Raw genomic sequence first — 13,110 nt, 5'->3', positions numbered from 1 at the left:
AGAAATATGTACCGATGACTCCGCCAGCCCAAAATCCACACAAAACATTGTCTTTTTCGGTATCCTCTTAGATCTCATGTCGATTAGTATCGTATCAAATTCGACAAGTTTATTTGGTCATCCAGAAATAGGCCTCACCAAAATAGGGACACAATAGGGACCGAACATAACATCGAGTTTGATAAAACAATTTTATCATTTGCACATGTTTTTGAATGATTAATTACAATCGGACTGTCCGTTTAGAACTTACAGATTTATTCACTGTGCAGAGTTGTTTTGCCTGATCTCGATAAGTCCGTTTTAAATCTTGGAAAGTTGTTAATTTACTATCCAATAGTTTTGTCCCAATTAGGCAGCATATTCAGCTATTGAGTATTGTATTCAATCATTTCTATTGGTGGTGATGATGAGATTATGGCATTGTATACAATGATTGTTCTGGAATTACCTATCTTCAATGATCTCTTCTGTCCTATTGGACATTTAAATGGATCGTATTGGTTGGCTTGGTTCCGTGGTACCGATTGTTCTATGACTGTTGGAATCTGCAGTAAGAACTTCATATCAAACCTTCCTGATATATATATTGAACCGAAAAGAACTGTTTAAGGATTTAATTATGACATGAACCGTATTCAATGATTGTTTTAGATCTTACTAACACGATATTCTGAAGGCCGAACTGTGCAACTCACACGTCCAACTAAATGCCTTGATTTCAGTAAGATTATCCACCTAGATGACTATGGTCTTCATATACAGTCACATTTAAGTTAAAAGATGAACCGCTTACTGCGCTTTCGCCAACCAATTCATTTTCGCTTGTCTCTTTGTCAGAGAACCCTTCCCGACTCGACATGGTAAAGTCCAAGGTATGATAATGGATGAATTAGAGTAATAATTTAATGAATGACTTGATTGCAGGTATTGGGGATCCTAAAACAGATAATAATGTCAAAATCATCAAAGAAAATTCTTGAAAGAACAGAATAAGAATTCGTTGTTTTCTTAATATTTTGTTGCATATCAATTATTTCTAATAACAGCATCAAATCTTTTGGGGATTGAATTTAACAAACTTTCGCATGTAGATCGGGAAATTGCATACCATATTTCCTGAATTTTCTGCCAAAGTTCTTCCTTGTTTTTCAATTTTTCAGATCCGAGTTTGTCTTTTACTATTTTCCATAGGATTTAAGTGTGGTTATTGAGACGGCCATTCCATAACATGAATTTTGTTATATAAAACCCATTTTTTGGCAAGACCTGACGTGTGCTTTGGGTCATTATCTTGCTGGAAGAGCCATTTTAAGGGCATATTCCATTCTGTATGTGGCTTTATAACATTCTCCAAAATATTTACATACAAGTGCTTATCCATATTTTCTTTAATCCAATAAATTGGACCAACGCAATACCAAGAAAAGCATCCCCATATAATAATATTTCCCCAACCATGTTTAAACGTTTTTGGTTTTTGCCATTTTTTGGACGTCTAACCCATGTCTTATCATCACTACCAATTAAATTAATGGTCATTTCGTCCGTCCACAACACATTTTGCCACTTTTTTATATTTTCTGGCCCACACCAATCCTTATGATTGCTACTGGTTTTAAATGCAATATTGGTAGTGATTCTATTGTAATGTCCGTCACTGTATATCTAGCATCGCTAGACTATCATGACGAGTGGAGGATCGTCACTATTAAGTATAGGGACGACCGCAGTTACATAGCCAGTGTATTTTCGAGACTCTCTTACCAAAGGTTTTATTACATACATGACCTTCATATTCGTTAAATAGAAAAAACCCTTAACTGTCTCTAAACCCTAAATGCAATAATTTTGTCGATTAACAAAGCCATGAACGTGAAAATGTGCTCCATGGCTTAGAATTATTTTGCCCGAACAAATTAGTATACACTTGTTGATGTTCAATAAGCCATTCATCCATTTTCGCTGAGCAGGGCCATTAAGAATTCAGTTCTTGTGCATTTAGATCTATTTCCCAGGGACTAAAAGCTGTAGTAAGCTTCTTGTCTGTGCTCCTGGACTTTCTCCAACAATCTCACTCACTGCTTCGATATTGATATTTGAACGCCTCCTTCAATTTTTCAATTACTCTCTTCAAATATGGTCGCCAAAATTTCATTATTTTTGAAATATTGTTCAACAATGAAAACGTGTTGATCTCTCGTGAAATGCTTGAATTTTACTAACCCTAAACTGTCAGCTGTCAAACTCTGTTTTTGTTAGTTTGACAACACTTTATCAAACAATAACGGCAAATTAAAATCTTGAGACAAACTTTATAAGAAGCCAATAAATCTCGTTTTTTTTTTAAGTCCACAGCAGATTATGTTTCATAATCATCTTTTTTTAATTATCTGAATAGAGCAATATTCTTTGTTGGTTGTTGCCTTTTTGGCAGAGACCGTAACGGTTATAAGTGACATAAAAATGTTATTTTATAACAGTTATTTTGTGACTTTAAAAATAAAACTCCATCTAAAACAGTTATTATTCAACGTAAAAATAAAAGTTCGCATGAAACTTTTAAAAAAAGAGTTTCAAATAGACGTCATAAAAAAACTCATTTGAGGAGTTTTATTTTTCCCGTCAGAAAATAAAACTCATTTTATATAAATTGACACCTAAAGCTTGCCGTCAGATCATCACAATTTGTAAAGCTCCTTGCATTGCAAATGTCATTAAAATAAAAACAATTGGGATTTTAATTTGCTATTGTTTGATTCCTATTACTAAATTGTTCTTGTTTTTTTTTTCTTAAACAAATGAACTCAATAAAGAAAGATACTAAAAAAAGTAGAAAATAAACGAAAAGAGTTTTATTTTCTGACGGGAAAAATAAAACTCCCCAAATGTGTTTTTTATGACGACTATTTAAAACTTTTTTTTACGAGTTTCATCCGGACTTTTATTTTTACGTTGATAAATAACTGTTGACTGTGGAGTTGAGATAATTTGTTTAATATCACCATAGATTCTGAAAGAGCACGTCAATACGAATCTATTAGTATATAACAGTATAGGTCTCCGTTGATTCTTTCATAAACTTATCTTTCTTCCACTATATTCTCATTTTTGATCTCATTCTCAAAATTGATCTCATTGATCTTCTTGAATATTATCTAAAATTTTCAGTAATTTGAATTGTATACAAATTTGAAAATTTTATGATCTATTCACGGTCTAAATGATCATGAAAAATTTTATGTATTTAAATTTTATTGGCAACACAAATTGTTCTAAACTTGCCTAATTATTAAGGAGTATTAAATCGATTACGACTTTTAATTATGTGCCAAAAAGTGGCTTAGTTATAACATAATACTATTTATTTCTGTGGACTTTTGACAAAACAACTTAAGTGGAATTTTAAATTTTTTTAGGATAGTGTAAAATCTGTTGAATTGATCGATAGTTATTTTATTATTTGTTCTTAAAGAATTTCGAAAGCTCTCAAAAAACTATACAAAGCTTTCGAAATGTTAGAAAAATTTTAAAATTCACTTAAGTTTCTCAAAATTCCATAGATTTAATTTAACCTTATATAAATAACGCTTCCCAATATATCAAATTATCAAATTATTCTGGCTTAGAGCAGTCAAATAAATAAATATCTCTACGGTGGTTTCTAAAATCGTTTACATACAAAATTTCGCACTAATCTCTCATTGTCATAAATTCCGTTTATGATTTTAAAGACATTGTTATTTTTTATTATTTATTATACTATTAGTTTTAGTTAGACAAAATAAAAATGCATAAATATGAAATGTATGAATATAAAAAAATGCTACAAATTACTAACAACACAATTTGCATAAAATCATACAACATGTAGTACTAACGATTACATAGAAAGCGTATGTTGTCATCATCATCATCATCCTCAACATCAGCAACGTTATTATAATAAATTTTAAATACAAGTTAAAACTATAAAAATAAGACTAAAAAAAAGAAAAGAAAAATACAACTATTAATAAAGCCTGTGTATGTAACAAGCTCATAAATAGCTGACATATGTGTGTGAAAATTATATGTAAAAGTGTTGAAGCAAAAACAGACTTTTAAAGGAATTGATATAGAATTTAGTTTAACTCTCACATACCTACATGTAGTACACATTAGGATAGCCCTTATTTTGCAATTTTGCGATTTTCTATGCTCCCAAGATCTAAAATTGTTCTTCGTCATTTAAAAATTATATGCTGAAAATGTTAGCAATATCAGAGAACGTTTAGAGGTTGCACATTTTAGTTCAAGATTTGCTTCTAAGTAGCAATATTTTCCAAAAAAATTTAAAAATGAAATGTTGCAAAACAATTTTAGACCCTGGGGAGTACCGAAAATCCTTATAGTGCAAAATAAGCTGCACCTTAGTACTCATGTATACATTCATTATCCTGGCCTTAATTGTCCTTGTGGTCTTTCATGTAAATCTTTTAAATTATAACTAACACATGCTAACGAAGTATACTAAAAATGCATACAACACACATACTCACTCGTCCTTTAACATTCACACACACATATACTCATCCACACACGTACACATACTCATTCAAACACAAACTAACCCAGCTCAAATGCAAGCAAACAACCTTAAACTCTCTTAACCCAACAAACCAGTCAATACAACTTTTGTATGGTTCCTTTGTTCATTTGCATGTGTGTGTTTGTTAGTGTATCTGTGTTTATGTGGGTATAAGTGTAGGTGTTTATGTGAGAGTTTCCGTTTCAATTTTTGTTTATTTTCCTTTTATTTTGTTTTGTTGTTATTGTACATTTACTAAATAAACGTATCCTTTCAGTGATACGTTGGCTCTTAAAATGTCATTCACATGCATTGTGTTATATATTTATACAGGGATTCTCAATTTGTTTGAATTTTTGTGGAGACTATTTAAAAGGTTGTTGGAAATTAAATAGGAATTCTGAATATACTAACTGAACCCTGTCGGCGTTTCTGTTCTTAAATAATTAGTTTAGCACCGTTCTGAGTACATAATACTATGAAGAATATTAATTTTTGTAGAACAATAGTGTCAAATTTACCCATTTTTCTCCGTTTTTATTATTTTTTTGTGCTAAGGATCTAAATGTCCCGCAAATTTAAAAGTAATCTGTTCAGCGATTAAATGACCAACATCTAAAACTATGAAACCATCTATCGGACAATAACAATACTTCACAGCAACACTCCTCACGTCCTATAGAACTTAAACGATTTTCTCCAATTTGGTGTAGCAGTTCTTAAGTATATCGAATACCAACAAACAAACACTCTTATGAACATAAGGAGTGAGATCGAAAAAATCTTAACATAGATAAATGTTAATTGAAAAAGAAACCACTAAACCTACAGTTTTGATTTTTTTTTATTTGATTGAAGTTATTATTACAACTTACAAAAAATATTATTTTTATAGTTCTAATAAATAGTGATGAATCTATGAACCTTTTCCGGAAAGCCTTCCATTAAAGTTTTTATAGTGGTTTCTTTCACTTTCCGTTTAAAATCTTCCAAACTTTTGGACACCTTTTTGTGTTTTTCAATTCTCTTATAACAATAACCCAATATCTCTCCACTGGCCTTAGCTCCATGCAGTTTGGGGATTTGTCTCTCTTGGTACAAATATCACATTATTGTTCTTGTACCACTCAAGACCTTGCTTACCACAGTGACAGGATCCCAAATCAGGCCAAAAATAAGTGGACAGATTAAGAAGACTTATGAATGGAAGCATCCTCTTTTGTAAACACTCTTTGATATAAATTTCGTTATTTATAGAGCTCTTTGTAACAAATGTCTGGCTTCTTTTACCGCAACTGCATATTGCTTGCCATACCAAGAACTTTTTGGAAAAATTTTCTGCTTTTTGGTCCTAAACTTTTCTACAATATTCCCTCGAACACCAGGAAGCTGCGAAAAATTTCCCTGAACATACGTTTCGTCATTTATTATGCAGCACATATATTTTTTTGTATAAAATTTGACTTGAATTTCCGTGGTCTGTCTTGGGCCTCTAAATGTTTAGCAGAGTTCCTGTCAGGAACTTTTTGAGCCTTGTATGTTTTTAAACCTGCATTGGCTTTAACTTTTCTTACCAAATAATCCAAGTACTGAGTAAATTACTAATTTTTCTCCGTTTTTATTATTTTATTTGTGAAGGATCTAAATGTCCTGCAAATTAAAAAGTAATTGGTTTAGCGATTAATAAATCGCTTACGGTTTGAAAAACGCAAAACGCATTTCACCATGTTCTGAAAACCACGCGATTTGCTATTGTTTTCAGTATACACTAGCGGTTTGAAAACGTAAAATTTCGCGTTTTCAAATCGATAAATTTTAAGGGATATACGCTTTTCAGAACATGGGTGTATGAAGCCATATAACGGACAATAATAATATTTCACTGGAGCAATCCTCACGTCCTATAAAACTTACATGAATATCTGGTATTTGGTACAGTAGTTCTTCAGTATATCGATTACGAACAAACAAACACTCTTACTAACATATTCCGTTTTGCTGCCTTATTCACTCTATTTCATCAGCTTTCCCTAATATACAAGAATTTCACCTAACCTACAACCATGAGTATCTTCAATTCCATCTTATAACGTTTACCCAGACATCTAAGTCTGTTTCATGGACTGGACAAACACAATGTCGACATAACTAGTCGCCTCTAACTTCCTATTGACGTCAGTCGGTATCAATTTTAAGGCTCTTCAAAATTTTAGCTTGGAAGATAAGACATTTGTGGGGAATCTTAATGACATCATAGTGTTCTATAATCAGAAGACACCACCTCCACCTTAGATCCATTTCTTAACACTATAAAACATTCAAACAGTCTTTCGGTGCCAAGCCAGTCATCTGGGATCTCTATTGGGAGTGTAGTATTAACGAAATCGACTTAAGCAATATTATATTCGGTAATTACCGAATAATAACGTTGTGTTCAAGGTAGTGATACGGCCTTCACCAATTAGCTTCACTAAATCAGACTCATAGATTCGGGGTAAGGTTCATGTCGTCTTTCCAGCAACATATTAATATATAGAATGAGCTGCCATACCCCAGGCAGCTTCTAACGGCACAAGTGATACAAAGTGCGGCACACCTTTGAGCCTAAGTTAGTATCTTTCTTCCTCCAGAGAGTGAAACCATACTACGTAAGGATAGTTTCAAAAACCGATACGTAAATTCATTTTTCTAAACTAGTTGTAGACTCCTATGAAGTCCCTTTTTAAGCCTTTTTTGTGTGCTACTTACTGTCTTGGATAATTCACAAGTACTTCGCGTTCTCCTCTTATTTTGAATTCACTCCTCGGAATTTCAACATTTTAAGAGAGAATTAATTATTTTTTATCCGTTTTGAGTACCACTCCTCTTTCACAAACAAAATGTTCGCCCATGGTTTCACTGATAGTAGGGTAATTTAGTATCTCTCGACCTCTTGTTACAAAATTTTTCAGGATATCGTTGAGCGTCAGTAGCCATAGTTGTGGTAATTTATAGTTTGCAATTCCTTGAGAACTCCTTAAAGAATAATTAAATTGAAAATTACACGAAGAACACCCAACGACTAATTTTTACCAAAATGCCTGGGGATCTGACCAAACGAACTTCTCGACCTGTTGACCAACTAATACAGGTGTCCCAAAAACACTAACCCGATGTTATTTGGCTATAACCAAATGAGAGTTTACTATCTTGGAAAATACCAAAGTTCTTTGCTTCCTCCTCCAACTTAAATCAATTCATCTAATGTTCGGTGTCGTAAATCTCTTTACCTTTGATCTCCTCATAAAGAGAACTAAATCTGATATTTCCTCGTGGACTTTCACTTTTTTCATAAGAAGAATGATTGCCAACGCTGACTGCTAATCTTTGAGAACTTTCCGCATCTGTGGTTTGCTTAGTTAGACCTTGGACTTAAAAAAGAATCCAAAGAAAGATGTCTGGATCAATCATATTGCCGATCTTCTAACATATTGTGTCGACCACAACAAACATTAAGCGATCCGGAAATACACCCTTCATCAATTTGCGGTAATAAAAGTTCATTGGAAAGCTCTTCATTTAGAGTAACCCCATTACTTTAAATATGGCAGCATGTAGTGATTCAGTGTCTTCGTCGCTCATGATCACTTCGCCATAATCACTGCCATTCGGTTTCATTTCATTTTTAATTGATAAAATTAAGTAAAGTGTGATTTATATAATTGATACAATTAAGTAATTGTTGGACACATTGCCGGTATTGATCCTCGAAGAGAAAAAAATTTTCTTTAAAAAAAGATATTTCCAATTACAAACTGTTCATAAATCCAAACTATATTTTCCAATGGCAGCAACACAATCTAATTTTGTCCAATGATTAGTGTCGAATCGGTTAGATTTTTCCTTGGCAAGAATTCAAAGGTGTAATCAAAATGAAATTAAGTTAAAAATCCATTATAGATCCTTTTTAATATTAAATTCTGATCAAAGAAGTAAAAAGGAAAAATCATATCAAACTAATTAGGTGATCAACCAACAGAATCATGTTATAATTTTACTTAATTCTTACTTAATATATGTATGTAGTGTATTGTTAGTAAAAATTTAGTATTGCGATCATCCATGTCATATAAATTCGCTTAAGTATAGATCTTCATAATTCCTAACCCCCTATAAAAATTGTCTCCTAAAGCTCTACAAAACTATCAAAACATTATTTTTGATTAAAAAAAAAAAAAATAGCAACAAACAAAAATATTGAGAATCCCTGTAGCGTACCTCTAATCATTACATAGTTTTTTTTGTTGCAACGTTTTTTTTTCTCTTTCTCTTTTTCTTTCCGTTGCTTTTGCAGAGCCACTTTGCCATTAACTGATACCAAAGATTTACTAAGCACTGAATGCAATTGTAGCCATAATGGTGGAGGAAATAGTAACCATAACAACACATCATCATCATCAACATCAGCCGTCGCATCATCGGCAGCAATAATAACAACAACATCATCATCCTCGTTGTCGGCGACAAGTAACAATGGTTGTGCAACTGATGTCGCCGCAACAGCAACTACAAATAGTTCAATAATACAGGGCAGTAGTTGTACAAGTAGTAGTGGCGGCGCGCACACGACCACAAATGGTTCTGGAAGTTCTTCAACATCAGTTGCTTATGGTGTTGGTGTAGCTGGTGGTGGCAACAACGGCTTATCAAACATACGCACAACAGCAGTGGATCATGTTGATAATCATGCATCATTGTTTGCTCACTTTGATATGCTAAGACATGGTGGCCATCACAACAACTACAGCAATACAACATACAATCGTCCGATATCAACACCGGCTTCGGCACTAATTAACAATGCGAATTTATCGTCGGCGGGTGGTGCCACAACGAACGGCCAAATGTCAACATCAACCTCAATGTACAGTCATCATATTTTGGATAATTCAAGCTCAGATTTAAGGGCTGGTGGTGGTGGTGGTGGGGTTGATATATACCATGGTGGTGGCGTTATTGGTAGTAATAGTAGTAATAATAGTAGTAGCGGTACAACAAACGTTGGCGGTGTTGGTGTTGGGGGCCATCATCATGGTTCGAGTGTGGGTGGTGGTGGTGTTGTTATTAGTGGCAGTCACTATCATCATCACCATCATCATCACCATCGTCATCATAGTCAAGATAGTTATACATCAGCTTCACCCTCTTCTCTGTCAGCATTGTCATCGTATCTGCATACTAACAATTCTAGTGGTAGTAGTAGTGTTGTTGGTGGTGGTGGTGTTGGTATTGGTGGTCATTTACATTCCTCCTCCTCCTCTTCCTCCATTCTGTCCTCGTCTAATGCTAACAACACCTCTTTAGCGTCTACAACTGCTTGTCATACTTCAAATTTAAATTCCAATTCGATTTCCTATGCCTCCTCTTCCCCTTCCCCATCCCCTTCCGCATCCACTTATACTAACAATCATAACAATCACAATGTCATGTCAACCGTTATGTCTGCGTCCATTTGTTCTAATTCCGCCTCTCCCTCCTCCTACAATTCTTCTACAACAACATCGCATTTTTATAATAATCTACTACGTAATAATGGTTCCAATTATTTAAACAGCAATACGACCAGCGATGTCGTGGCCTCAACTTCTGCCAACTCCTCCTCCAATTTCTCCTCTGCGTCAACGAATGATCCACAAGCGTCAACAACTGCGGCAATAACAACAACAACAACCACCAATAATATTACAAATAACAGTCATCATAACTGTGATTATCGTCATGAAAGTAATCAGGTTAGTAGCGGTAACATTTTATGTTTTTTTTTTTTTGAAATAATTATTTTTTGTGTTTTAATTTAATTGCATTTTTAAAATGCAATCCTTAAAGCCAGAGACGTATTTAGTATTTGGAAGGCAAATTTCAAATATTTTTTTACTTCCCTGAATTTGCAACTGTTTGTTATTAACATTTAATTATTTGTAATTGTTACAGAATGGTTTAGAGGACTCGCCACGGCGACATAGTTCAATGGATCAATTATTGGGTTTACTCAATGAAATGGGTAAATCATCACGTACTCGAAGTCTCAGTGATGGGGGTACACAAGAAGATGACGACGAACGTAAGTTAAACTATATATTTTTTTGAAATTAACATTTCTGGATTTCCTTTAGCTAGAGCTTCAAGTATTCCTATAGCACCTTTAGCTAACGCTTCAGTTTTTTTTGCGCTAGAGCTTCAAGTTTTCCTGTAGGAAACGTTTCGCTAGAGCTTCAAGTTTTCCTATAGGAAACGTTTCGCTAGAGCTTCAAGTTTTCCTATAGGAACCCTTTCGCTAGAGCTTCATGTGTTCGTATAGGAAACCTTTAGCTAACGTTTCAAGTTTTCGTATAGAAAACCTTTAGCTAACTCTTCAAGTTTTCCGATAGGAAACCTTTATCTAACGCTTCAAGTTTTCCTATAGGAAACCTTTAGCTAACGCTTCAAGTTTTCCTATAGGAAACCTTTCACTAGAGCTTCAAATTTACCTAAAGGAAACCTTTAGCTAACGTTTCAAGTTTTCTTAAAGGAAACCTTTAGCTAACGCTTCATGTTTGCCCATAGGAAACCTTTAGCTAACGCTTCAAGTTTTCCTATAGGAAACCTTTAGCTAACGCTTCAAGTTTTCCTGTAGAAAACCTTTAGCTAACGCTTCAAGTTTTCCTATAGGAAACCTTTAGCTAACGCTTCAAGTTTTCCTATAGGAAACCTTTAGCTAACGCTTCAAGTTTTCCTATAGGAAACCTTTAGCTAAAGCTTCAAGGAAACCTTTAGCTAACGCTTAAAGTTTTCGTAGTCATATGTTGTTGGATTACTATGACATTTTCCAATATTGCACTTTCCTTAGTTTTTAAATTCAACCAAATTAATTATTTATACGTTTTCTTCCTTTTTTTCCAGTTGACAAAGAAGCTCAACCTGATTTATTAAACAATACACCTCCTGTGCCTCCTAAACGTTCCCATAGACGACGTCACACACCACCACGACCCATATCGAATGGCCTGCCACCAACACCTAAAGTCCATATGGGTGCTTGTTTTTCCAAAATCTTCAATGGCTGCCCTCTACGCGTACACTGCACCGCCTCGTGGATACATCCCGAGACACGGGATCAACATCTGTTGATCGGCGCGGAAGAGGGTATATTCAATTTGAATATGAACGAATTGCATGATGCTGCCATAGATCAATTATTCCCACGCCGTACAACATGGTTGTACGTCATCAAGGATGTCCTAATGAGTCTGTCGGGCAAATCGTGTCAGTTGTATCGGCACGATTTGATTGCACTGCACTCAAAGCAAACACATCGATTTTCGTTGCACATGAATAAGATACCGGAGCGTTTGGTGCCACGAAAATTTGCACTGACCACAAAAGTACCCGATACCAAAGGCTGTACACAGTGTTGTGTTACGCGGAATCCCTACAATGGCTACAAGTATTTGTGCGGTGCCACACCGAATGGTATTTTCCTAATGCAATGGTATGATCCATTGAATAAATTCATGCTGTTGAAACAATGCGAGTGGCCGGCCACAAGCATACTGGGCGGTGGTCATGGTTGTGTACAGAACGGTCATACTCCGGTCTTTGAGATGATTATAACACCGGAACTGGAGTATCCCATTGTGTGTACGGGTGTGCGCAAGGCTGCCAATGGCTGTCTCAAGTTGGAGCTGATCAACATGAACAGTGGTATAGATTTCATTTTACGCCTTGGAACATTTATATAATAAGTTTCTTTGTTCTTTCTTTCTTTCATTCTCTCTCTTCTTTGAATTTTCTTGTGTTTTGTGGCTGCTGCGCCTTGTGTTTGTGTGCCTGCTTTAAAACCGATCCTTGTCTAAAACTTATGCTTTTAACTTGTTTTCCCTTTATGATTTTTTTTGTGTATTTCATTTGTTTTGTATAATTTTCGGTTGTGTCTTCCTTCCTACATCTTACTATTCCTTATCCTTCCTCATGTTTAATTGCTTTCCAACCTCAATTACGACGTAACCATAACAGGTGCAAGTTGGTTCCATTCGGATGATTTGGAATATGATGCTATGGCCACTATGGTACCAAGACGAGACTTGCTTAAAGTCGTTAAAGTTCATCAGGTGGAAAAGGATGCGATTATTGTTTGTTATGGCAACATTATACAGGTGGTAACGCTTCAGGGCAATCCAAAACAACATAAAAAACTGGTCTCACAATTAAATTTCGATTTTAATGTGGACAGTATAGGTAAGTGTGATATTATTAATTCATTTTTAATGTACTTTTAACATTAATGGAATTAAATTGCGTTTAATTGTTTTACAGTGTGTCTGCCAGATAGTGTTTTAGCATTCCACAAGCACGGCATGCAGGGCAAGTCGCTGCGTAATGGTGAAATCACCCAAGAAATTAAAGATATGAGTCGTACATATCGTTTGCTGGGTAGTGATAAGTATGTACCAAACCATTTCTCTTACAGCGGGTATATAACATGAAGATTAGAGATTATTTTGTTTTATTTGTAAGTTTAGACG

General features: G+C 34.6%; 1 protein-coding gene across 8 annotated transcripts in view; it reads left to right on the top strand.

The window, feature by feature from the left end:
* The window catches only part of hppy (MAP4K3-like protein hppy), a 312,486-nt gene that overhangs the window by 293,848 nt on the left and 5,528 nt on the right, over positions 1 to 13,110 (top strand). For 4 of the 8 annotated variants that reach the window (XM_065514167.1, XM_065514170.1, XM_065514169.1 and 1 more), the window contains 6 exons: positions 8,904 to 9,473; positions 10,164 to 10,341; positions 10,541 to 10,670; positions 11,489 to 12,289; positions 12,602 to 12,823; positions 12,902 to 13,028. In XM_065514167.1, coding sequence (XP_065370239.1) covers positions 8,904 to 9,473; positions 10,164 to 10,341; positions 10,541 to 10,670; positions 11,489 to 12,289; positions 12,602 to 12,823; positions 12,902 to 13,028 — 2,028 coding nt within the window. The remainder of the gene's footprint in view (positions 1 to 8,903; positions 9,474 to 10,163; positions 10,342 to 10,540; positions 10,671 to 11,488; positions 12,290 to 12,601; positions 12,824 to 12,901; positions 13,029 to 13,110) is intronic. The other 4 variants (XM_065514173.1, XM_065514172.1, XM_065514171.1 and 1 more) reach the window with 2 other exon arrangements.

The sequence above is a fragment of the Calliphora vicina genome, chromosome 5, assembly GCF_958450345.1.
Source record: "Calliphora vicina chromosome 5, idCalVici1.1, whole genome shotgun sequence".
Lineage (NCBI taxonomy): Eukaryota > Metazoa > Arthropoda > Insecta > Diptera > Calliphoridae > Calliphora > Calliphora vicina.
Note: the sequence above shows the minus strand (reverse complement) of the source record. Positions and strands in the feature narration are given on the sequence as shown.